General features: G+C 41.5%; 1 protein-coding gene across 3 annotated transcripts in view; it reads left to right on the forward strand.

Annotated features, from left to right (window-relative positions):
- The window catches only part of eml4 (EMAP like 4), a 264,862-nt gene that overhangs the window by 63,842 nt on the left and 178,023 nt on the right, over positions 1-22,997 (forward strand). For 2 of the 3 annotated variants that reach the window (XM_080200601.1, XM_080200603.1), the window contains exon 1: positions 20,278-20,526. The exons of the other annotated variant lie outside the window; for it this stretch is intronic. In XM_080200601.1, the coding sequence (XP_080056727.1) occupies positions 20,490-20,526 (37 nt within the window). In that variant the 5' untranslated portion in view covers positions 20,278-20,489. Of the gene's footprint in view, positions 1-20,277; positions 20,527-22,997 lie in introns of those variants that run through there. 3 annotated transcript variants of the gene reach the window in all.

Here is a 22,997-nt window from a genome sequence, read left to right on the forward strand (position 1 = left end):
ATAACAACAGTTTTGCTGCCAATGGGAGAGAAGTATTAAGCTTTGAATATTTTGATTGATACAACAAACTGATTCCATGTTGCGATATCTCCCTAACAGAATATATGTGGAATTTGGTGCTGAAGCTACTTTTTATAATCAGTTTTGCCATTGGGTATTTAAGTAGAATAAAAGCTTAAAAGATGTCACAACATTTCACTTAGTTTAAAATATTTAAAACAAATAGGATGTCAGAGGAAATCAAATTGCTTAAACATGAAATTTCTAAGCATAAGTGTAGCATTTAACAGCATCCATATAAGCAAAAACAGTCATTGTTTTTCTGCAACTTTCACCTTATTAAATTTATAGTGGAGCATGGATGAATTTTGTGTAATGTTGCTAGAATCACTTGGTGTTTTTCCTTCGTTTGATCATTTAAACTGATATGTTCGTAAATGATGCAAATTCAGCAACATGTAATTATGACCTTCTCGACTTCATTTTTGTACATTCATTAATCAAAATACATGCAACATTTTTGGTTGCAAATGTGCACTTGTCTTACTCAAGGGAATTAGCAATATTTTTTCTTGATAATGGTTGACTGAAAGGCAGTGTGATTATTAGCTGAATGACAAACACAAGGGGTCACAAGTTCAAGATAAGGGGCGGGGGGGCAAGGTTCAAAACAGAAATGCGGGGGATTTTTTTTACACAGAAGGTGGTGGGGGCCCGGAATGCACTACCAAGCAAGGTGGTTGAGGCAGACACGCTAGGATTATTTAAGACTTATCTAGGTGGCCACATGAACAGACTGGGAATAGAGGGATACAAACAGATGGTCTATTTAGGAACACACGATCTGTGCAGGCTTGGAGGGCTGAAAGGCCTGTTCCTGTGCTGTATTGTTCTTTTTTCTTGAATAAAACATGGCCAAAACGTCTTGTATTTCCTTTTTTACTAATCCTCAAAATTTCATTAACTGCAGTCTTCTAATAAACTGTAATATCTTCAGAGATTTTTCAACCGTTTACACTCTGTCCCCCTTCCCCCCCAACCTAAAAAATATGTCTGCACTTGGAGATTGTAGGGATTGATTCCCATCCTGTAGACCGGGAATTATTTGAGAGATTTTCAATGTGTAAAACTGATGCTGTGGATTGTTACCTGTAGTAGAACCTGTTTGATTTCCACATATATGTAGATTAGTAACTGCTAATCAAATTCTGTTATGATGTAAATTATTTTAGCTTTTTAAAAATCTATATCAAGTTTAGGCATGTAAATTTAGATGTCTAATTTGGTTTATGTGCTCCACCCTGTCCAAAATATTTTACTCGTTTTTAACCTGAAGCCAAGCTAGTTGCAAAATGTGTTAACTCTTTTATGACAAAATATTCAAAAATGAAGCCAGGGGATGTGGTTTAATAATTGCAAATCTAATTCAATACCATGAATATCATTGTAAGATTGAGGATTGAATACACGCTTAGAACATAAGAACATAAGAAATAGGAGCAGGAGTAGGCCAACTAGCCCCTCGAGCCTGCCCCGCCATTCAATAAGATCATGGCTGATGTGTTGTGGCTCAGTTCCACATTCCCGCCCTCTCCCCATAACCCTTAATCCCCTCTCTTATCAAAAACCCATCAACCCGCGTCTTAAAAAGGAATTCCATAGCAACTAAGTATCAGTAATTTCAGGCATAAATACATTTGAAGCGTTTTGCAGCATCTTGGATATAGCTGAATACTTTTGATAGTAAAGTTGAGTTTAATGTCAAATTGCTGTGTATAGCTTAGCAAATTTAGGTTTACAGTTTGTTTTTGACTTGCATCTCCATTTACTTCCTCTTGCAGCTTGCAAAATGTTGCCATCTTTGGCCATTATCTTTACTGTCTGGCCATTATCAATGTTATTTTCCGGAAAGCTGGTTGGTGAAGGATAGTACTGGAGCCAATCTTCATTCAGCCTAACAGTTATTTTTAGAGTTAAACAGCACAGGCATATATTTCCTAACTCAGCCATGCCACAGTTCAATAAGTATCTCTTTACGTGCACTGAAGTGAAACCCCAGTTAATGTCTATTATCTGCATGTAATTAATCACAATTTATATTGTATACAATTAATAATCATCTTGTCCAAACCTGATTGACTTTTGAATGCAGTATTCTTTTATAAAGTTACACACTTGGCGTAAAATATTTGCAGAAATTATTTTTTATTCCTCACCAGCATCTGCAGAAACTCTGAGGAAATGGCATAGACTTCTGTGGTTATAATGGATAATCTGGAAATTCTACCCGTTGGTCTTTGTTAACCTTATACCTTTCATTCTTGCTAGTTCCTCAGCTCAAGATTCCTGTTGTGGCGATAGGTTATACCCTGTTTGTGCGTGCTTAACCAAAAGTGCCGTAGCTAGGAATCCCAAGACTGACCCAAAATTGAACCTCTGGCCTCGCTGCAATAATCTAGATGACTTGTGGATACCTGTCATTGCCAAGCATCATTATAAGGCCTCCTGTCTCGCCTTTTCACCTTGATGGAGCAGACGCCGTGGACAAATTCTCTCTATCTAATCCTGTTTTAGGCCAAACTCTCCAGTTGTTGCCGTATATAGCCCTTGACCCTCATCTCCTTTTCTTTATCCTGCCTTGTGGTCTACCTACTTTCCCTTGTGGGTTCTGTGTGAGAGCTTGCCATGTAATGTAGTTCTGTGGCTTCCTCAAAATATGGCCTATCCAATTCCACTTTTACCTTTTGATTTGGAGGACCATTGGGTCTTAGTCTTGGAAAACCATAACCCTTGGGTTGAGTCCTCATGCTATTGAAAATGCAAAGGCTAAGATTCAGGACAAAGAAGGTATTCCCCCGACTTATCTTTGCTGGAAAACAGTTGGAGGATGGCCATACTAGGTAACAAGTGCCAGCTTACATGCCTAATATTGTTGATGGTTTTTGGCCAGTGCATACTCAAGTTCCTTCTAAGATGGAGGATTGGATTTTCATCAACATTGTTTGTTTTGGTGGTCCTCCACGTTCTGGAGCCATAAAGGAGAACATACTTTAATGTTGGAGCTGAAGATCTCTAGCGTTGTGACGTTGGTAATCTTTCTTGATTTCCAGATGTTGGAGAGAGTAACGAATATTGCTCGAGCCTTCCCAAGTCTGATCTTTACATTCTCAGCTGTCCCACCAGTAGTACTTACAACACCACCCAGATAGGTAAAGGACACTACTTTAACCAGCTCGGTGTTCCTTATCTTATTGGAGTTGTTGTCCCTGGTGCTTATCCGCATTATGTTTGTTTTCCCTGTATTGATGTTGAGGCCAATTTTGGCTGATATTTGCATCAGATGACAGGTTTTATTTTGTATCGCTATGTGGTTGTGTGATAATAAAGCCAAGTCATCTCCAAAGTCTAAATCTTCGAGCTGTTCAGTGAGACACCATTGTATGCCATTTCTTCTGTCTGATGTTGCTTGTCTCAAAATCCAACCAGTTGCTAGCAAAAATAGGAATGGTGATATCAGACATCCTTATCCTATGTGTACATTGAATTTGACGAACATTGCGCCAGGGCCATTCTCACACCCCCACTTCTTGCCTTCAAACAACCGCACAACCTCAAACAGACCACTGTTCGCAACAAACTACCCAGCCTTCAGGAGAACAGTGACCACAACACCACACAACCCTGCCACGGCAACCTCTACAAGATATGCCAGATCATCGACATGGATGACATCATCACACGTGAGAACACCAGGTACATGGCACATACTCTTGCAACTTGGCCAACGTTGTCTACCTATTACGCTGCAGGAAAGGATGTCCTGAAGCATGGTACATTGGGGATACCATGCAGACACTATGACAACGGATTAATGAACATCGCTCAATAATCACCAGCAAGACTGTTCCCTTCCTGTTGGCGAACACTTCAGTGGTCACGGGCATTCGGCCTCTGACCTTCGGGTAAGCGCTCTCCAAGGCGGCCTTCACAACACACAACAGCGCAGAGTCGCTGAGCAGAGACTGATAGCCAAGTTCCGCACACATGAGGACGGTCTGAGCCGGGATCTTGGGTTCATGTTGCACTATCTGTAACCCCCATGACTTACCTGGGTTTGCAAAACCTCACTTACTGTACTGTCTGGAGACAATATACATCTCTTTAACCTATGCATAATACCCTTTCCACTCTCATTGTCAGCAAGTTTAAGACTTGAATAGCAGATTAGTTGTAAAGACTCGCATTCTCATTAGTAATCTGTAAATTGTCTGTGCTGTTATATGCTCTGTCTGAGGCCAGAACTCTCCATTCACCTGAAGAAGGGGCAAACCCCGAAAGTTTGTGAGTTTACTATCAAATAAATTGGTTGGACTTAAACCTAGTGTTGTTGGACTTCTTACTGTGTTTACCCCAGTCCAACGCTGGCATTTCCACATCATGACTACATTGAATTTATCAGAGAAGACTCCACAATGCAAGACTTGACAGCTGATTCCATTGTAGGTGTTCTTCACAAGGGAGATTATTTTCCCTGGAATGCCATAGCTCATCATCAACTCTTGCAGTGTGTTTTGGTCAATGCTGTCAAATGCTGCGTTATAGTCTACAAAATTGATGTAGATTGTTGAATTCCATTCCAATGATTATTTGATTATAAACTGTAGGGTTACTATTTAATCCATGCATGATCTGCCTTGGCGAAATCCTATCCCTTAAGATTGTCCCTTAAAATATCTTACATTGCCTCTTTCATTCTATCCAGTAAGATGTGGTTCAGTACTTCCCCTGGCACAGACAGCAACATTATCCTACAATAGTTCATGCAAAATCTGAGGTTGCCCTTCTTCAGAGGCTTCACTTCCTTCACATAATCTTCCTTCCAATCTGATTGTAACCTTTCTTCGTCCCATGTTTTTCCACAGGAGTGCATAGAGCATAGTCATTAAAGTATTACTATCTGCCTTGAGAATTTCTGTTGGTGTGTTGTGCGCTTTAGCTGATATGCTACATTTCGGCGAAGATGGCCTTCTTGATAGTTCACAGCTGATATCTGGTAGCTTTTCTGACAGTTGTGTGTTAGCTAAGATATAGTTTGGATTTGGTTGAAATGTTCTGTTCAGCTCCTGAGCTGATTCTTTGTAAGAGTGAGAGGTTTTCCATCTCAGTCCCTAATCTGGGCATTTTTCTGTCTGAGTTTTGCTGATAGCTATTTAGTTGTTTTATAGAGCTTTTTCATATTATGCCTCACTGATCTTGGGTAAATTCTAAGAGGGGAAGAGCATCTGCTGTCTTGACTCTGTAAAACTTAAATAAAATGTACTTAACTCTTTGAATACAAAATATATTATGAATAAAATCTCATCTGTTTTTGAGTGCGTAATCTTATAGCAAATATAAAAATAATTTCCCTTCTGTCTTGTCTTTTTTTCACATTCTTTTGGCACATAATATTACATTCAGTTAGTTGTAGAGCTATTGCATGGGTGTGCCCTCTTTACACTAAAATCTCGATGTCTTTTGTAGGTAGTCTTTGCATCATGTGCTTTGTGACTGTTCATTTTAGTGGATTGAGTTGGCACAGAACTCTTTATTCTGTTTCTCATCAATTTTGACTCGTGCTCGGAAGGGAATGCTGCTTGAAGTGTCTGCATGGCCCATCTAAGAGAGTTTGTCACATTGTATGAACAAAATATCTAGTAGATCGAGAGTTTCCTGATGAAACTTGGCACAGTCAGAGCAGTTATTGGCTGCATTAATGTGGACCAATTAATTTTTGCTTTTCTATCCAGAATCTTTGAGAAAAAAATTGAAGGGAAAAGTAAATAACTCTAATGGAGCCACATCAAATCTATTGAACAATGAGGTATTATTGTGAAGTCACGACTTCTTAGAAGTTTTACTTTGTGTTGTGCAGCAAATCATTTGGGACATTTGGAGTAACTGTTGGAAAGTTCAGCCTATATCCTGCAGTGATGTGTCTTTTGGATGTCTTGCATGTCAGTTTGCAGAGCTATATGTTGAGCATTGTGATAATATCTGACTACCAAAATGTTATGACAGCTAGCTTCAAATCTCATTAACTGGCTAGCAACAACTAAATTATGGCCATAAACACCTGAAAACCCAAAGAGTTCTAAAGCATTACTAAACTAGTAATCCAGCAGCCTGGACAGGCATTTATTCAAAACATACAACAGCATCTGAAGTATTTAAATTCAGTCAATCAGCTTGATAAATCTATAATGTTGGCTGCGAAACTACTGGATTCCTAATTATAAAGAAAAAGAATGGGGTGTTATGTCCTTTGGGAAAGGAAATCTGTCTTTATCCAGCCTGACCTATAGGTGACTCTAGACCCACCGCAGTGTGGCTGATTGACTGTTAACTGCCCTCTTTGGCGAGGTCTTAAATGACCTCACCAAAAAATACAATAAGAAGAATTAAGGTCTGGAAGAGAGATAAGGTGGTTTTGGCGAAGTTCATCCGGAGCACCTCCGTGACACAGGACCCTGTGCTCTATGAACTGTTCCCTAGGACTCGGGACCCTGTATTCTATGGACTGTTCCGTAGGATTCAGGATCCTATGCTTTACGGACTATTCACTAGATCTCAGGACTTTGTGCTCTATGGACTGTTGCCTAGGACTCAGGACCCTGTGCTCAATGGACTGTTCCCTAGGACTTGGGACCCTGTGCTGTATGGACTGTTCCCTTGGACTCGGGACCCTGTGCTCTGCGGACTGTTCTCTAAGACTCAGGACCCTGTGCTTTATGAACTGTTCCCTCGGACTCAGGACGTTGTGCTCTCTGGACTCTTCCCTAGGACTCGGGACCCAATGCTCTACGGACTGTTCCCTAGGACTCAGGGTGTTGTGCTGTATGGACTGTTGCCTGGGACCTACTCAGAGACAAGAGTGCTGGAGAATCATCGACTCAGTGAAAGACACTCTTTGGTCTGCCCAAACCTTGTTGGTCTTCCAGCACAAGCAGTTGTCCCCGACTGCATGTTGCCGACTGGCGCATTCCAAAGCCCAGGACTACATGCTGAGAGACGCACTTAGCTTGGGGCAGCTGCCTCAGTGGCACAATGGGGAAGGTTACTGTCTAAGACCTTTCAACCACAGTGAACTAAGGGGAGCAGAACCTCCTTGAGCTAAATGACTCACTGAATGCATACACTGAATATTGCATGTATCCCTGTTGTACTGAAGAACCTCAGGGTGCAACTTGTTCTATGCAGACAACCTTTAAAATAACTTTGCAACATTTGTAAGACCATGTTTGAAATGTTTCTTTTACTGTATTGAAGCATTTCAGGAGTGCAACTTGATGTATGTAAAGAACCTGAATATTATTCCTATGTGTGGTGGCCATTTTGGATTACTTGTAATGTTTTTGCAGATTTCTTATGAATAAAGTATATTTTTGGCAAAACAAAACCTGACTGACCTTGGCATTGATTTAAGGGGCTTTGGATTCACACAGCCCAGTTGACCCAGAAAAATTCTCTTCACTGATATCCAAGAATTTGTGCCAAAATTGGGATAGCTGTCCCATAGTGTAGTCAAGCAACACCCTGACGTAGTTAGACTAGTGGGATCATACCTTGCAGCCAAGGTACCTCTCCCGCATTTAACAGAGGTGACAGCACAGTGGTGTTTAGTCAGGAGGGAATGGCTCTAGAAATCTTCAACATTGATTCTGGACCCCATGAAGTTTTGTGGCATCAGGTCAAATGTGGGCAAGAAAACCACTTGCTCAATACCACCTACTGCCCTTCCCCAGCCGATGAATCAGTACTTCTCCATGGACATATTTGCCAAACTGGGCCTGTGGCTGGTGGTGAGAGAACATGAGAGGAAAAACCTGCTGGACCCCATCTTCTCCAGTCTACCTGTTGCGGATGCATTTGCCCGTGAGGGTGACCATCTCAGAGTCCGAGTGAACTGTGAAGCTCCACCTTCACAGCCTTCATTGTGTTGTGTGACACTCGCACCATGCTAAATGGGATTGATTCAGAATAAATTTAGCAGCTCTCAGCTGGATGTTTGTGTGGGCCAGCTGGGGCTGCAAAATGAATTCCACTACAATCTGTACCTCAGGATCTGGCATATTTCTCACGCTGCCATCACCAGCATGATATGGGACCAACCCTAATTCAGTGTGAAGTGAAAAGCAGCATGGTAGGAGCTGTGTTAGAATTATCTTAAAAATAAATTGGGGTGCCAATGATTAATGTGACGCAACACAATGTCACATGCATGCCAAACAAGAGAAGCAGTACAGACTGAGCTAATTGATGCCCTAACTGACAGATCAGATCAATGCTTTGCAGTATGCCACATCCAGCCATGAATGGTGGTAGACAATCAAATCACTATTGGGAGCAGGAGGCACCATAAACATTCATTGTCAATGGTGAAAATAAGAATTAGGAGCAGGAATATAAAGTTTGTTTATTAGTCACATGTAAGGCTTACATTAATGCTGCAATGAAGTTACTGTGAAATTCCCCTAGTTGCCGCAGTCCGGCACCTCTTCAGGTCAGTGCAACTAACCAGCACATCTTTCAACCCTCAGTATGGCGCTCAAGCCTATTCTGTCATTTAATAAGATCATGGCTAATCCTGGACCTCATCTTCACTTTCCCACCTGATCCTATCCGCATCACCTTGATGGTGATATTGTTATAGTTCACTTAGAGAGTCAGAGTTGCAATGGCAACATGCACTTTTTATATGTACGTTGTGACCTGGAGGTAGGGATGGTGATATTAGAGGCTTTAGTGTTCTTTCCATTACATGAGGGATCATTCCTGCTCTTGTATCCTGCCATTGATGTCTGTTGGAAGGTTGATACTCAACTTGTGTTTTGAAAACACCCTCGTTGGTCACCACGTCCTGTGGTAACACTCAAATCTAGAACTTCTGGCTTAGAGGGAGGGACATTCTGCACCACAAGACCACTTGGATTCCCTGAGAGGGCAAACGTTTGTTGATCTTAGCCTTCGATATATTCTAACTGAGCATCCATAGCTCTCTGGGGTAGACAGAGAATTTTAATAATTTGAACCCTCTGAGTGAAGGAATGCCTTCTAATTTCCATTTGAAATGCGTGTCTTTTTATCCTGAAACTTTGTTTCTAGCTCTAGCTGTCCTGCTAGAAACTGCTCTTCGCATCTACCTTCTCAAACCAGATTGTAAATCTTTTAATTGTTTTTCATTCTTCTAAACTGCAGAGAGTAAAGGCCCATTCTATTCAATCTCTTCCTCTAGGACCACCCTCTCATCCCAGGAATCAGCCTAATGAACTACATTTCATCCCTCCCCATTTTAGATGTGACAACAGAATCCATACATGGTACTGCCAGTGTGATTTCACCAAAACCTTTATAATTATAGAAATACTTCGTTACTCTTGAAGAAACCTCCTTATAGTAAAGGCCAACATACCATTTATCATCCTAATGCTGTACCTACATGTTAACTTTTTGTCTCTTGTCAAGAAAATTTCTCTGAACATCTACCTTTCATAGTTTATCACCATTTAAAAGAAAGTTTTTATTCCAGCTACTAAAGTGAATAGCCTCGATAGTATAATCCATCTGCCAGCTTCTTGCCAATTCAGTTTTTAGACTTTTTGCATCATCTTCACAACCTATTTTCCTACCCAGCTTTGTATCATCAGTAGCCTTCCACTCAGTCCCTTCCAAATCAGTAGTATGTATTTGTAAATAGCTGAGGTCCCTGCACTGATCCTGTAGCACCCCACTAATAACATGTTGTAATTGAAAATGGGCCATTCATTTCTACTGCCTTTTTTGGCCTACTCTCATGCAGAAAATGAGGCTGGAGAAGTAATAATAGGAAGTATAGCAATGGCAGAGGAACTATTCAGCTATGCATGGTATTGGTATGGTGAAGTGCCCGATTGATTATTCCCTTCATTTGCATATATTCCTACATTCCAAGTGCCCCTTGATCCCACCTAACCTAGCTTGACTTGAACCACTTGATCCAAAATCCATCCAGAAGTGAAATCTGGCATGGCCTTGTTCCTGGGGCTACCGGTTTTGAGAAATTGTAGAATCTATGAAAATGTGATTATTTATAATCAAGTTTGGTACAAAATAAGTAATGTGTGCAGTGATGTTCTTAAGCACTGCAAAAAACACAAGGTGACAATGAGGTTAGGTGCATTAACCAAGAGTCTCAGGGTGGCTGCTAGTGTCCATTATCATGGCATGGAAATGATGAATATAGAAAATAGTAGAAGGAGTGGACCATATGGCCCTTGATCATGGCTGATCCTTCAACTCAATAGTGTGATCCACCACCAACCCTCCCCCTCTCCCACATATCTTTTGATCGCCCTCATTCCAAGAGTTATTTCTAACTTCTTTTTGAAAACATACAATGTTTTGACCTTAACCGTTTTCTGTGGTAGCGAATTCCACAGGCTTACCATTTGCGGGGTGAAGAATTATTTTTCTCATCTCAGTCCTAAAAATTTACTCCACATTCTTAAATTATGACCCTTGGTTCTGGACTTCTACCATCATTGGGAACAACCTTCCTGCATCTACCCTGTCCAGTCTTGTTAGAATTTAATAGGTTTCTATGGGATTTCCCTCCTCATTCTTTGGAATTCCAGCGAATTTAATCCTAATTAACTCAATCACTCATACCTCAGTCCCGCCATCCCAGGAATCAGTATGGTAATGGCGTGTATGGGGAAGGGAGGGGTAGTACCTCTGGTGGGGGAACGTGTTGCATCCTTTCATGGTGGTTTGTCCACCCTTTGCCCCCACCAGGCATTCAGCTCTCACTTGTGGCTCGCCGTAGCTGTTTGCATGCAACAGCAGCCACACCCCGGGCAATGGCTTCGACAAGCTGGCTAAACCAGGTGAGGGTAACCGACAGGTCTCAACTCTGTGAGATAGGGAGATGTCTATCCCAGCATGTGAAGACAGACTCCGGCGGATTGAGCGGACGAGACCAATGGAAGGTTCAACAGTCAAGAAGGCAGTCTCTGCAAACATCATGGAACGCAAAGAGCAGGACAAGACACAGAAGACGTCCTGGTCATCCACTGTGCCTAGTACCATTTCCAACTGTCTTGATTCTTGTCTTGCCACTGGATCTAGATGGGAATTGGGAAGAAAGAGCGAGGCTGACGCTGTGCAACTCTCCCTCACTTTAATCCAAATCCAGCGCTAGTCTCGACATCATCAGCATCATCAGTGTCCTGTTCATGCCTTGAAGTCCCGTGGCGATGGGCAAGTGATGAAGCAGCAGGTGCGGATGCACTGGGAGCTGTAGTCGTGGACCTGCACATAGGCAGCTCAGATCTAATGGTTGTTTTCCGCTGACCGAAGCAGCAGTGAAACTCGGTGTCTACCTGGGCGACTGAGCAGAGCTCTTCAAGAACACACTGCTCGCCTCTGTAGAATGAGAAAGGGGCTAGAAAAGGTGCCCTAAACATTGCCTGCTTCACTACATCCTGGCCAGTTTACCGCGGCTGGTGGGGATCCCACCTTGTGGTTGAACAAAATAAAACACAAGGTGACACCGCTCACCATTGGCACTTGGAACATGCGCACGCTTTTGGTCAATCCTACAACAGACAGACCAGAGAGAACAGCCTTAGTTGCCAGAGAGCTTGCAAGATACAACATTGACATTGCAGTCCTGAGTGAAACTTATCTTGCTAACGTAGATCAGTCGACTGAAACCGGAGGTGGATGCACCTTTTTTTCTGGAGCAGTCGCGGCAGTGATGAACATCATGATGCTGGAGTTGGGTTCGCTGTCGGGAGTCAACTTGTTCAGAAACTTGCTAGTCTACCCAAGAGTGTGAACGACTGGCTTATGACATTACAGCTTCTGCTACAGAACAGAAGTCAAGCCACCCTGATCAGCGCCCATGCCCCCACAAGGAAGAACCCGGACGAGATGAAAGACAAGTTCTATGAAGAACTAGATGCCCTACTACTGGCAGTGAGCAGTACTGACAAGCTGATCTTGCTTGGCGATTTCAATGCAAGAGTAGGGTGTGACTCTGCAATCTGGCAGGGAGTCATTAGGAGGCATGAAGTGGGCAAGTGTAACAGTAACAGCCTACTCTTAATGGAGACCTGTGCAGCACATGACCTCCTCATCACCAACACAACCTTCCATCTACCTATCCGTAACAAGACCTCTTGGATGCACCCCCATTCTAAGCATTGGCATCTTATCGACTATGTGATTGTCAGGAGAAAAGACAGGCAGGATGTCAGAGTGACCAAGGCCACGTGTGGTGCTGATTGTTGGACAGATCACAGGCTCCAAAATGAGGCTCCGCATCAGACCCAAGAGGTGACCACAAGGAAGCAAGGTTATGAAAAGAATCGAAGCGGCCAAGCTAAAGAACCCCAGCATAACTTCTGCTGAAGACTTAAAAATCAGGTTTGCTGACCTACACCTCGCAGGTAGCGCTGAGGATGGCTGGGAACGCTTCTTGGATACTGTCCGTACATCTGCAGTGAAGATGCTCAGGCCCTCTACCCGCAAGCAGCATGACTCTTTTGATGAGAATGATGAGAAGAAACAGGTTCTACTTACTGAAAAGCACTGTCTTCATCGAGCCTGTCAGAACAACCCATCATCAGTTGCCAAGAAAGATGTTTTTACTGTTGCTCGCAGGACAGTCCAGAATAAACTGCGTAAAATGCAGGATGCCTGGCTGAGCACCAAGGAAGATGAAATACAGGGATAGGCTGACAGAAATGACTTGAAACAGTTCTATGAAGCCCTCAGCACGATGGACCTCAATCTCTCGGGAGTTCCCCCCTCCTGAGTACAGATGGTACAACTCTCATTACAGAGAGGGCTCAGATCCTGCAGAGATGGACTGAACACTTTGAAGCCGTCCTCAACTAACTGTCATCTATTAATGATGAGCAATAGACAGGATTCTCCAGGTTGATATCAACAGCGCCATGGATAACCTACAGGTAGTAGCCAGCTATCCAGTGGCAAAGCCTTAGGGGCAGATGCCATACCCGTAGAGATCTACAAAGCTGCTGGTCCTGTACTTATTGAGAAGCTCACCGAGTTGTTCCAGTCCTTTTGGAAGCAAGGACCCATTCCTCAGCAACTTAAAGATGCTTCCACCATACACCTCTACAAGAGGGAAGGGCATTTGGCAAGTATGCGACAACCACCAAGGAATCTCGCTACTCTCCATCACAGGAAAAACCCTCGCAAGAGTCCTGCTAAATCTTCTGGTCACTCATTGGGAGCTGGGCCTGCTTCCAGAGTCACAGTGTGGCTTCCACAAAGGTTGCGGGACTATTGACATAATTTTTGCTGCGCGCCAACTTCAGGAGAAGTGTCAGGAGCAGAATCGCGAGCTGTACACACCCTTCGTTGACCTCGCAAAAGCCTTCGACACTGTAAGCTAACAAGGCCTGTGGAGGATCATATCAAGTTTGGCTGCCCCCCCGCCAAATTCATTCAGATGGTATGCCAGTTCCATGATGGCCAGAGTACTGGGTGGTGGAGAATCCTCTGAGGCATTCCCAGTCACCAATGGCATCAAACAGGGCTGCGTGCTCGCACCCACACTGTTCAGCATGATGTTTACTGCCATGTTTAGTGATGCCTTCCAGGACAGTGTTGCTGGAATCAGCTTCAAGTCCAGAGTGGATGGGAAGCTCTTCAACCTGACTTCAAGCTATTACCAAAGTGAAGGAGACTGTTCTGAGAGACTTCCTCTTTGCCGATGACTGCGCCCTACAGTATCTGTGTACTGTATACAGGTATGCAGTATATCTGTGTACTGGCTCAGAGCCAAAGATGCAAGTCAGTCTGGACAAATTTTCCATGGCTTGTGACAACTTTGGACTCACCATCAACATTAAAAAGATCGAAGTCATGCACCATACACAGAACCCATAATCACAATCAAAGGGCGGAAACTACAGGCAGTGGACCAGTTCACTTATCTTGGCAGCACCCTCTCCAAGTGGTGACGATTGATACGGAAGTTAACTGCAGAATAACAAAGGCAAGTTCTGCTTTTGGTAGATGGTGCTCCACTGTATGGAAACGTTGAGGAATCAGCCCAGCAACAAAACTGAAGGTCTACAGCGTCACTGTACTCACTACCCTCCTGTATGCCTGTGAAACGTGGATTGTGTATCAAAGGCATGCAAGACAGTCATTTCCACATGACTTCGCAGAATATTATGCATCAGATGGCAAAAGTACCAGACACTGAAGTTCTCTCTAGAGCAAGTCTACCATCAGTCCATACAGTGCTGATGAGAGTGCAGACCCTGTGGGCAGGTCATGTCATCCATATGTCAGATGAGCGCATTCTCAAGCACCTCCTTTTTGGGGAACTCCTCTGCTGGAAGACGCTCGAGTGGAGGGCAGAAGAAACATTTCAAAGACACACTTGAGGCCTCGCATATGCATGCAAGCACCACCTCTGGCAAGTTCCTCTCCAAGCTACACATTTGGAACTATATTACTGTTCCTTCACTGTCTGTGGGCCAAAATCCTAGATTCATAACAGCACTGAAGGTTTTCCTACACAACATGGACTGCAGTGGCTCACCACACGATTTCAAGGGCAATTAAAGATGGGCAATATATGCTTGCCTAGCCAGTAACACCCACATCCCATGAATAAATGGAACTATTTGTAGGTTAAAATATATTGTACAAATCATGTTTTATACAACAGAATTGCTGTATGGGAACCTTTTAATAGAATTATTCCTAAACTTGCAAGACAGTAGTTGAAGAACATTTATGGGAGTTGGTAAGTTACTAATTTGGAATACCTTTTGTGCAAGCAAAGTGATTTGCAATGTTTTACTATATTTAAGGATGCTTCATAAATGGAAGCTGCTCATAAATATGTAGAGCTAACATGAGTGAATCACTGAACTGATCCATTTGAGAGAACTAAGTTAACTTGTGTGAAGATGTATCATAGTACAAAAATATAAGAGGTTGTTAGTTGTCACCATAGCTTTAGAGGAGCCTCTGGTAGAGCCTTGCTTCTTCTCTGGCTTTCTTCCAGTCTTCGTCAGTCAATGTCTTAATATTATGCACCCAATCGATTTTTCTTCTTTCTCATCTGTTTTTATGCTTAATTGCATCTTTGATTGTTGCCTGACAAGTCTGTCAGGTCTTTGCTTCCAGTATCCATCCAGGAGTACCTGGCACGATTCTCTCTCTAACTATACTTAGCAGCTCTTTTGATTCCTGAACTTTCCTCCTGTTCTAATCCATTAATTTATCTTTCTATTCTTCCAGCTAATCCTGAGTATCCTCCACGCATGTTTCAAAAATTGTTGTCCTCTTATTTTTTTTTAAGAGTAGGAAATATGGCAACAAACGTTCCTTTGACCTTGAAAACATTCTCATTCTACAGATCATCTACAACATGATGCATTGAGGACAACCCCTCAGTTAATCACTAGAATCATAGAGGTTTACAGCATGGAAATAGGTCCTTCGGCCCAACTTGTCCATGCCTCCCTTTTTTTTTTAAACCCCTAAGCTAATCCAAATTGCCCGCGTTTGGCCCATAATCCCTCTATACCCATTGTAATCATGTAACTACCTAAATGTTTTTTAAAAGATAAAATTGTACCCGCCTCTACTATTACCTCTGGTAGCTTGTTCCAGACGTTCAGCATCCTCCGTGTGAAAAAAATGCCCCTTTGGACATATCTGTATCTCTCCCCTCTCACCTTAAACCTATGCCCTCTGGTTTTAAACTCCCTTTACTTTGGGAAAAGATATTGATTATCTAGCTGATCTGTACCCCTCATTATTTTATCAGATCTCTATAAGATCACCCCTCAGCCTTCTACACTCCAGAGGAAAAAGTCCCAGTTTATCCAGTGTCTCCTTATAACTCAATCCATCAAGTCCCGGTAGCGTTCTAGTAAATCTTCTCTGAGCTCTTTCTAGTTTAATAATATCCTTTCTATAATAGGGTGACCAGAATTGCACACAGTATTCCAAGTGTGGCCTTACACATTTGTTGTACAACTTCAAGACATTTCAACTTCTGTATTCAGTGTTCTGACCGATGAAACTAAGCATGCCAGTTCCTTCTTCACCATTCTGTCCACCTGTGACTCCACTTTCAAGGAGCTATGAACAAGTACCCATAGATCTCTTTTTTTCCGTAACTCTCCCCAACGCCCTACTATTAACTGAGTAAGTCCTGTTCTGGTTTAATCTACCAAAATGCATCACCTCGCATTTGTCTAAATTAAACTCCATCTGCCATTCGTCAGCCCACTGGCCCAATTGATCAAGATCCAGTTGCAGTTGGAGATAACTTTCTTCACTGTCCACTATGCCACCAATCTTAGTGTCATCTGCAAACTTACTAACCATGCCTCCTATGTTCTCATCCAAATCATTAATATAAATGAGAAATCATAGTGGACCCAACACTGATCTCCGAGGCACACTGCTGGTCCCAGGCCTCCAGTTAGAAAACAACTCTCTACAACCACCCTCTAGAAGCCAATTTTGTATCCATTTAGATACCTCACCCTGGATCCTGTGAGATTTAACCTTATGCAACAACCTACCATGTGGTACCTTGTCAAAGGCCTTGCTAAAGTCCATGTAGACCACATCAGCTGCACTGCCCTCATCTATCTTCTTGGTTACCCCTTCAAAAAACTCAATCAAATTTGTGAGACATGATTTTCCACTCACAAAGCCATGCTGACTGTCCCTAATCAGTCCTTGTATCTCTAAATGCCTGTAGATCCTGTCTCTCAAAATACCTTCCAACAATTTACCTACCACGGATGTGAAGCTCACTGGCCTGTAGTTCCCAGGCTTTTCCTTGCAGCCCTTTTTAAACAAAGATACAACCTTTGCCACTCCAATCTTCAGACACCTTACCCATGACTATTGATGATTCAAATATCTTGGCTAGGGGACCACAATTTCCTCCCTAGCTTCACACAATGTCCTGGGATACACTTCACCAGGTCCCAGGAATTTATCTATCTTGATGCACTTTCAGACTTCTAGTATCACCTCCTCTAATGTGTACACTCCTTCATTGTATGAAAATTTTCTTCGATTTCCAAAGCTATTCAAGGATTTCTGCCCTTTTACTTTCATTAATTAGACCTGCTTTCCATATGAATAATTTCCTCAAGCATGTCCATATTTGTTGCTATAACTGTCAAAACCATTTCTAATCAGATATTTATCTATAACCTGGATTTTGTGATCAGCATAAAACAACAGGATTCACAAGTCATTAAGTGTATACTTGCCCACAAAATTTCTGTGGGCTTCTGCACTGTGGTTTGAGGTTATTGTACAGTCAAAGCAGTGTGGTGTCCTTTGTGGGGTATCTGGACCTCTGTGAACAAGATGAGTGATAGTATCTACTTAAGTGATGAATCTTTATTGAGGCATGCACAACCTAAACCAGGAGGCACAAATTAGAATATTTAATTAAATATAATATCATGTGCCAATGGTGAAAGAAAGATGAGGCTGAGAGACAAATAAGTTTTTAAAAAATGTCAATAATAATTAAAATTTGAAAGGCTAAGCCTGTATGAAAATAGATAAGTCCCCTGGGCCGGATGGGATTTACCCTAGGAATCTCTGGGAGGCTACGGAGGAGAATGCAGAGCCTTTGGCTTTGTTCTTCATGTCGTCATTGGCTACAGGTATAGTAAAAAGTCTGACAACACAGGTATAGTGCCAGAAGACTGGAGGATAGCAAATGTTGTCCCCTTGTTCAAGAAGGGGAGTAGAGACCATCCTGGGAATTATAGACCAGTGAGCCTTATTTCTTTTGTGGGCAAAGTTTTGGAAAGAATTATAAGAGATAGGATTTATAATCATCCAGAGAGAAATGAATTGATTAGGGATAGTCAACACGGTTTTATGAAGGGTAGGTCGTGCCTCACAAACCTTATCGAGTTCCAAAGGGGTGGGTATGGGTAAGGTAGTTGACGTGGTGTATATGGATTTTAGCAAAGCATTTGATAAGGTTCCCCATGGTAGGCTACTGCAGAAAATGCAGATGCATGGGATTGAAGGTGACTTAGCAGTTTGGGTCAGGAATTTGCTAGCTGATAGAAGACAGAAGGTGGTGGTTGATGGGAAATATTCAACCTGGAGTTCGGTTACAAGTGGTGTGCCTCAGGGATCTGTTTTGGGGCCACTACTGTTTGTCATTTTTATAAGTGACCTAGATGAGGGTGTAGAAGGATGAGTTAGTAAATTTGCTGACGACACCAAAGTTGGAGGAGTTGTAGACAGTGAGGATGAATGTTACAGTTTACAGAGGGACATAGATAAGCTGCAGAGCTGGGCTGAGAGGTGGCAAATGGAGTTTAATGCGGAAAAGTGTGAGGTGATTCACTTTGGTAAGAGTAACAGGAGTACAGAATATAGGGCTAATGGAAGGACTCTTGGTAGTGTCAACGAGCAGAGAGATCTTGGTGTGCATGTGCATAGATCCCTGAAAGTTGGCATCCAGGTTGATAAGGTTGTTAAAAAGGTGTGCCGTGTATTAGCTTTTATTGGTAGAGGGATTGAATTTCGGAGCCGTGAGATCATGTTGCAACTGTACAAAACTCTGGGGCGGCCGCACTTGGAGTAGTATTGTGTACAGTTCTGGTCGCCGCTTTATAAGAAAGATGTGGAAGCGTTGGAAAGGGTGCAGAGGAGGTTTACCAGGATGTTGCCTGGTATGGTGGGAAGGTCTTATGAGGAAGGGCTGAGGGACTTGAGGTTATTTTCATTAGAGAGAAGAAGGTTAAGAGGTGACCTAATTGAGGCATACAAGATGATCAGAGGGTTAGATAAGGTGGACAGTAAAAGCCTTTTTCCTCGGATGGTGATGGCTAACTCGAGGGGACATAGCTTTAAATTGAGGGGTGGTAATTATAGGACAGATGTCAGAGGTAGGTTCTTTACTCAGAGGGTAGTAAAGGGTGGAATGCCCTGCCTGCAGCAGTTGTGGACTCACCAACTTTAAGGGCGTTCAAATGGTCAGTGGATAGGCATATGGATAACATTGGAATGGTTTAGGTTAGAGGGTCATTAGATTTGTTCCACTGGTTGGCGCAACATCGAGAGCTGAAGGGCCTGTACTGTGCTGTTATGTTCTATGTATATTTGTTGAAGTAAATTTTTAGTGCCAAGTAATTTGCTGGGAAGTAATTGAGACTCATCACAATATTTAGAAATTTGCCTGCACTTAAATGGACGATCTTTAACTTGATGTAGTGCTTTTTTAAAATTTGTTCTTGGGATATAGGCATTTCTGGCTTTGCCAACATTTATTGTCCTTCGTAAGTTGCCCTTGAGAAGTGGAAATCTAATGGATAAGTACCCAATTTCATATGTTCATGAATATGAATGTCTCACCAAAGTATTAGTGCAGCTCAGCTTGTGGAAGAACACAAATCAGGCAGCAACTTGCTGATTTCTGCGTTTGAGTGTGTATGTACAGATGCCAACAATTGCTGTTTCATTTACTCCTTTGTACTGCTGATAGTCTGACCATTATACTAACTGCAAAATCTGAGCTTTTGTGTATTAATTACTAATCATTTATATAAGCAGTGTCAAATAATCTATCTAGACATCTCAACAGAGTAGTATTTGTATGGATAGTTGCTTTTAGGAAGTGGAGGGAAAGGGGTGACAAAAGGGAAAATACAAAATGTGGACAGTGTTTCTATAGACAATTGAAATTGCTGTGCTTACTTTGGTTCAGCTTCAGATTATTACATCATATAAATTAACATTTTGTTTTGCTAACTACTGTGGTTTATTTAACAAACTTTGCCAGAAATTATGAAAATTTTATCCCTCAAATAGAAAAAATGCTGTTTATTTTAAGCATAGTACACATTTCTGTAAATTTTAGTTAGATTTTTACATGTGAATATTTTATTTTCCTCATCTCAAATTTCACTTGAGCTTAATGAACTAGCTCCTGATCTAGTGCATGCAGATGGTTGCAGCACATTATATTTGTTAAGCTGATGCCACTGTGCATTTTAGTTTCTGATATAATCATTTACCGTACATGATATGATACTGTCACCTCTTGCCAACAATGGCCTTTAGTATAAACCAACATGATTGGCTCTTGCTCACACAAAAGGTTAAGTCTATTTGTAGTTTTGAATACAGGAAACTTTGTTTGCCAAAGTCCTAATTACATGACGTAGCCCAGTCAGGTTCCAACTGCCACACCTCTGTTAGCCTACTTTTCACTCATTCATTTTAACCTTTGTTCCTTTTCTCTGCAACTCATCTCGTTTAGTTTCCTGTTAAACATCGCAGGGGGATTCTACCTTATAATTGTTATACAGTGTACGAGACATGAATAAGCATATGCAGCTGTTTTAATGACCGGAAGTTTCTTTGGATATTTTTCTTTGAAATAAGATACTTTTTTTAAAAAAGCTGATTCAATGGCTGCACAGCTAGACTTTGTCTCCAGCAATTGTGGTAAGGATACATTTTATTTCATGCATTGAAACCATTTTCAACTGAGTGTCATGATTGTGTCTTGTTGGTTGAGGGGGAAAGGGAGAAGAAAGAGTTTTCTTCTCTCAAAACCAGGTGGATAAGGAGGAAGATTGATTGATGTAGCCTTTTTGTAATTGAGAAAACTGCAAGTATGTTCCTTAAGTAAATTTATCTGTGAGGTTTCGTCAAATGATTTGTTCTAACAAGTATGCATTGTATGCAGATCCTCTGAAGCCTGCTGTTATGGCAATCCATCAAAGTGCATGCCAAAAGAAAACAAATAGCATAGACAATTGAAGAAGTTTATTTATTCCACCTATTTGCTGTTGTTTCCAAGTGTAGAAACAGGCTTGAAATCCACTTTAGTGCAATGTTACACAAAAGTAACAAAACTTTTTTAGTACTTATCTATGCTCATAGAAGTTGGGGGCGAGGATTATTATTGAACAAGAAATTCAGCTGCTTATGTAATTAGGTTTTGGTATTAAAATAGTAATTTGGTTAACTAAGTATAACGTAATAGCAGAAGTTTAAATTGACGTAAAGCAGAACAGCAGTTTCGACCCTGTGTATGAAGGTATTAGTGCTCTTATAATATAACTTGAATGCTGCTGTCTCTATTTAACTATTTAGTCCCAGATAGGAGTTTTCCAGGATTGAAAAGTCACATTTGGACTTCAAAGATGGCAAGATTTTAAAAAGTGCATTCTTTAAGTGGTTCCAAAATTATACAAATTGTTATTATTATGTGGATTAATTATTTTAATTATATGCTCAAGAAAACCCTCCAAATTTTCTTCAAATCAAAATGTGGCTTAAAGACTTTTGAGGTAACTTCCTCCATTTCAACTTTTTTTTGCACAAAAATTGGGAAGTGTTATTTTGTTAATAGATATAAAGTTAGAGAATTGTGCTCATTTTTAATCAGTACACTTTGAATTCTTGCTACTCAAAGATTCACAATACTGCTTTGTTCCTGAAGGTTTAAACACCTAATGACTTATCAAACATCCCATTATGAGGGTGTTGATAGATTTGTTGATCATACTCATCTCAAGCCATAAGTCATAAACTCCATAAATCATCTGTTTGTAAGATATTTTCAGTTTCCAAAAATAAAACATGGACAGAATATGCAGGATGTTATATCTTGTATAGGCTGCATTTGGTGAAGTCTTTTATATACTCAATAGAAATTTCCACGCAAATATGATTGAGTTTTTCTTGAAAAGAGTTGAAAACTAAATCAAGGATACTGCAAAGACAATCTTAGCAAAACTGTAAAGCAGGATACAAGCTTAAAAATGGGCAGTTGTTACCTCCCATGTACATTTAGAAGGAAGATTGAGAAATCTACTGATGAATTATTTTAAACAGTGAAGCATGAAAGGTGCAATTTTATTATGAGATTAGATTACTAATTTCCAGCAAAGAGGAGTCCAGAGCAATGTTGTGTCTGTATTGGTAAGGGAGGATTCGGGCAGAACTCTAATCCAAGAGGCTGTCTTAATTTCAGGATATAATTATTTTTAGTTTTTTCCTTGACCTTGCCAGTTCACGTTGTGATGGATATTTGAACTAAATACAAGAAAAACGTCATCCTTTTGTATATTATTGGAAAGGTAGCACTCTGCAAGATGGAGTTGTCTTGTTATAGAAGTTATGTTGGCGGGCTTGTTGTTCAGAATATTCAACTTTAACTTTCCTGTAGGAATGTTTAAAAAAGAGAAGATCTGAGGAGGCAGAAGTGTGACGTTGTGTAGTTTGTATTAGAAAGTTAGAAAAGTTAATAGGAAGTTTGGGTTTATTCACCAGTTCAGATTGTATAAACACACTAAAAAAAATTCAAGAACAAGAGATGTAAACTGCTAAATAAAACTAGTAATTTTTTGGGACAAGTAGGAAAATGCAGCTGCAAAAGCTAGAAAATATCAAATTGAAACAGAAATTCAGGAAATAGACATCAGGTTAGTGAGTAACTGGTAAGAAGGAAAGACAGATTAACATGCAGGCATGAACTCCTTTGGGTTTGTAAAGCAGTGGGGGCCCCAAGTTTAATTGTTTGGTAAAAGTGTCCTTTGTTACCCAGATAGATTCAAAGAGCCGGGTCTGTTAGCCTTGGAATAGTTTAGACTTGGTGGGGGCAATTCTCCCATCCTACTGCTTTAATTTTTTAGTAAGAAGTCTCACAACACCAGGTTAGAGTCCAACCAGTTTATTTGGTAGTAATCTCACAAGCTTTCGGAAACGGTGTTCCTTCGTCAGGTGTGCGGAAAGTTCTGATGAATTGGTGGGGGAACGAGGGAAGCCAAGGATTGGGGTGGGTGGGAAACTGCAGGGGGGGCAGGGGCAAAGAACTGGAGATAAGGGTGGGTCTGGAGGTGGCTTTTGGGGCTGACCCTGGAATGGTTGGGGGGGCCAGCAATCAGGCCATGGGTGGGCGTAGGGCC

Source organism: Carcharhinus amblyrhynchos, chromosome 12, assembly GCF_965287045.1.
Source record: "Carcharhinus amblyrhynchos chromosome 12, sCarAmb.v2.hapA, whole genome shotgun sequence".
Lineage (NCBI taxonomy): Eukaryota > Metazoa > Chordata > Chondrichthyes > Carcharhiniformes > Carcharhinidae > Carcharhinus > Carcharhinus amblyrhynchos.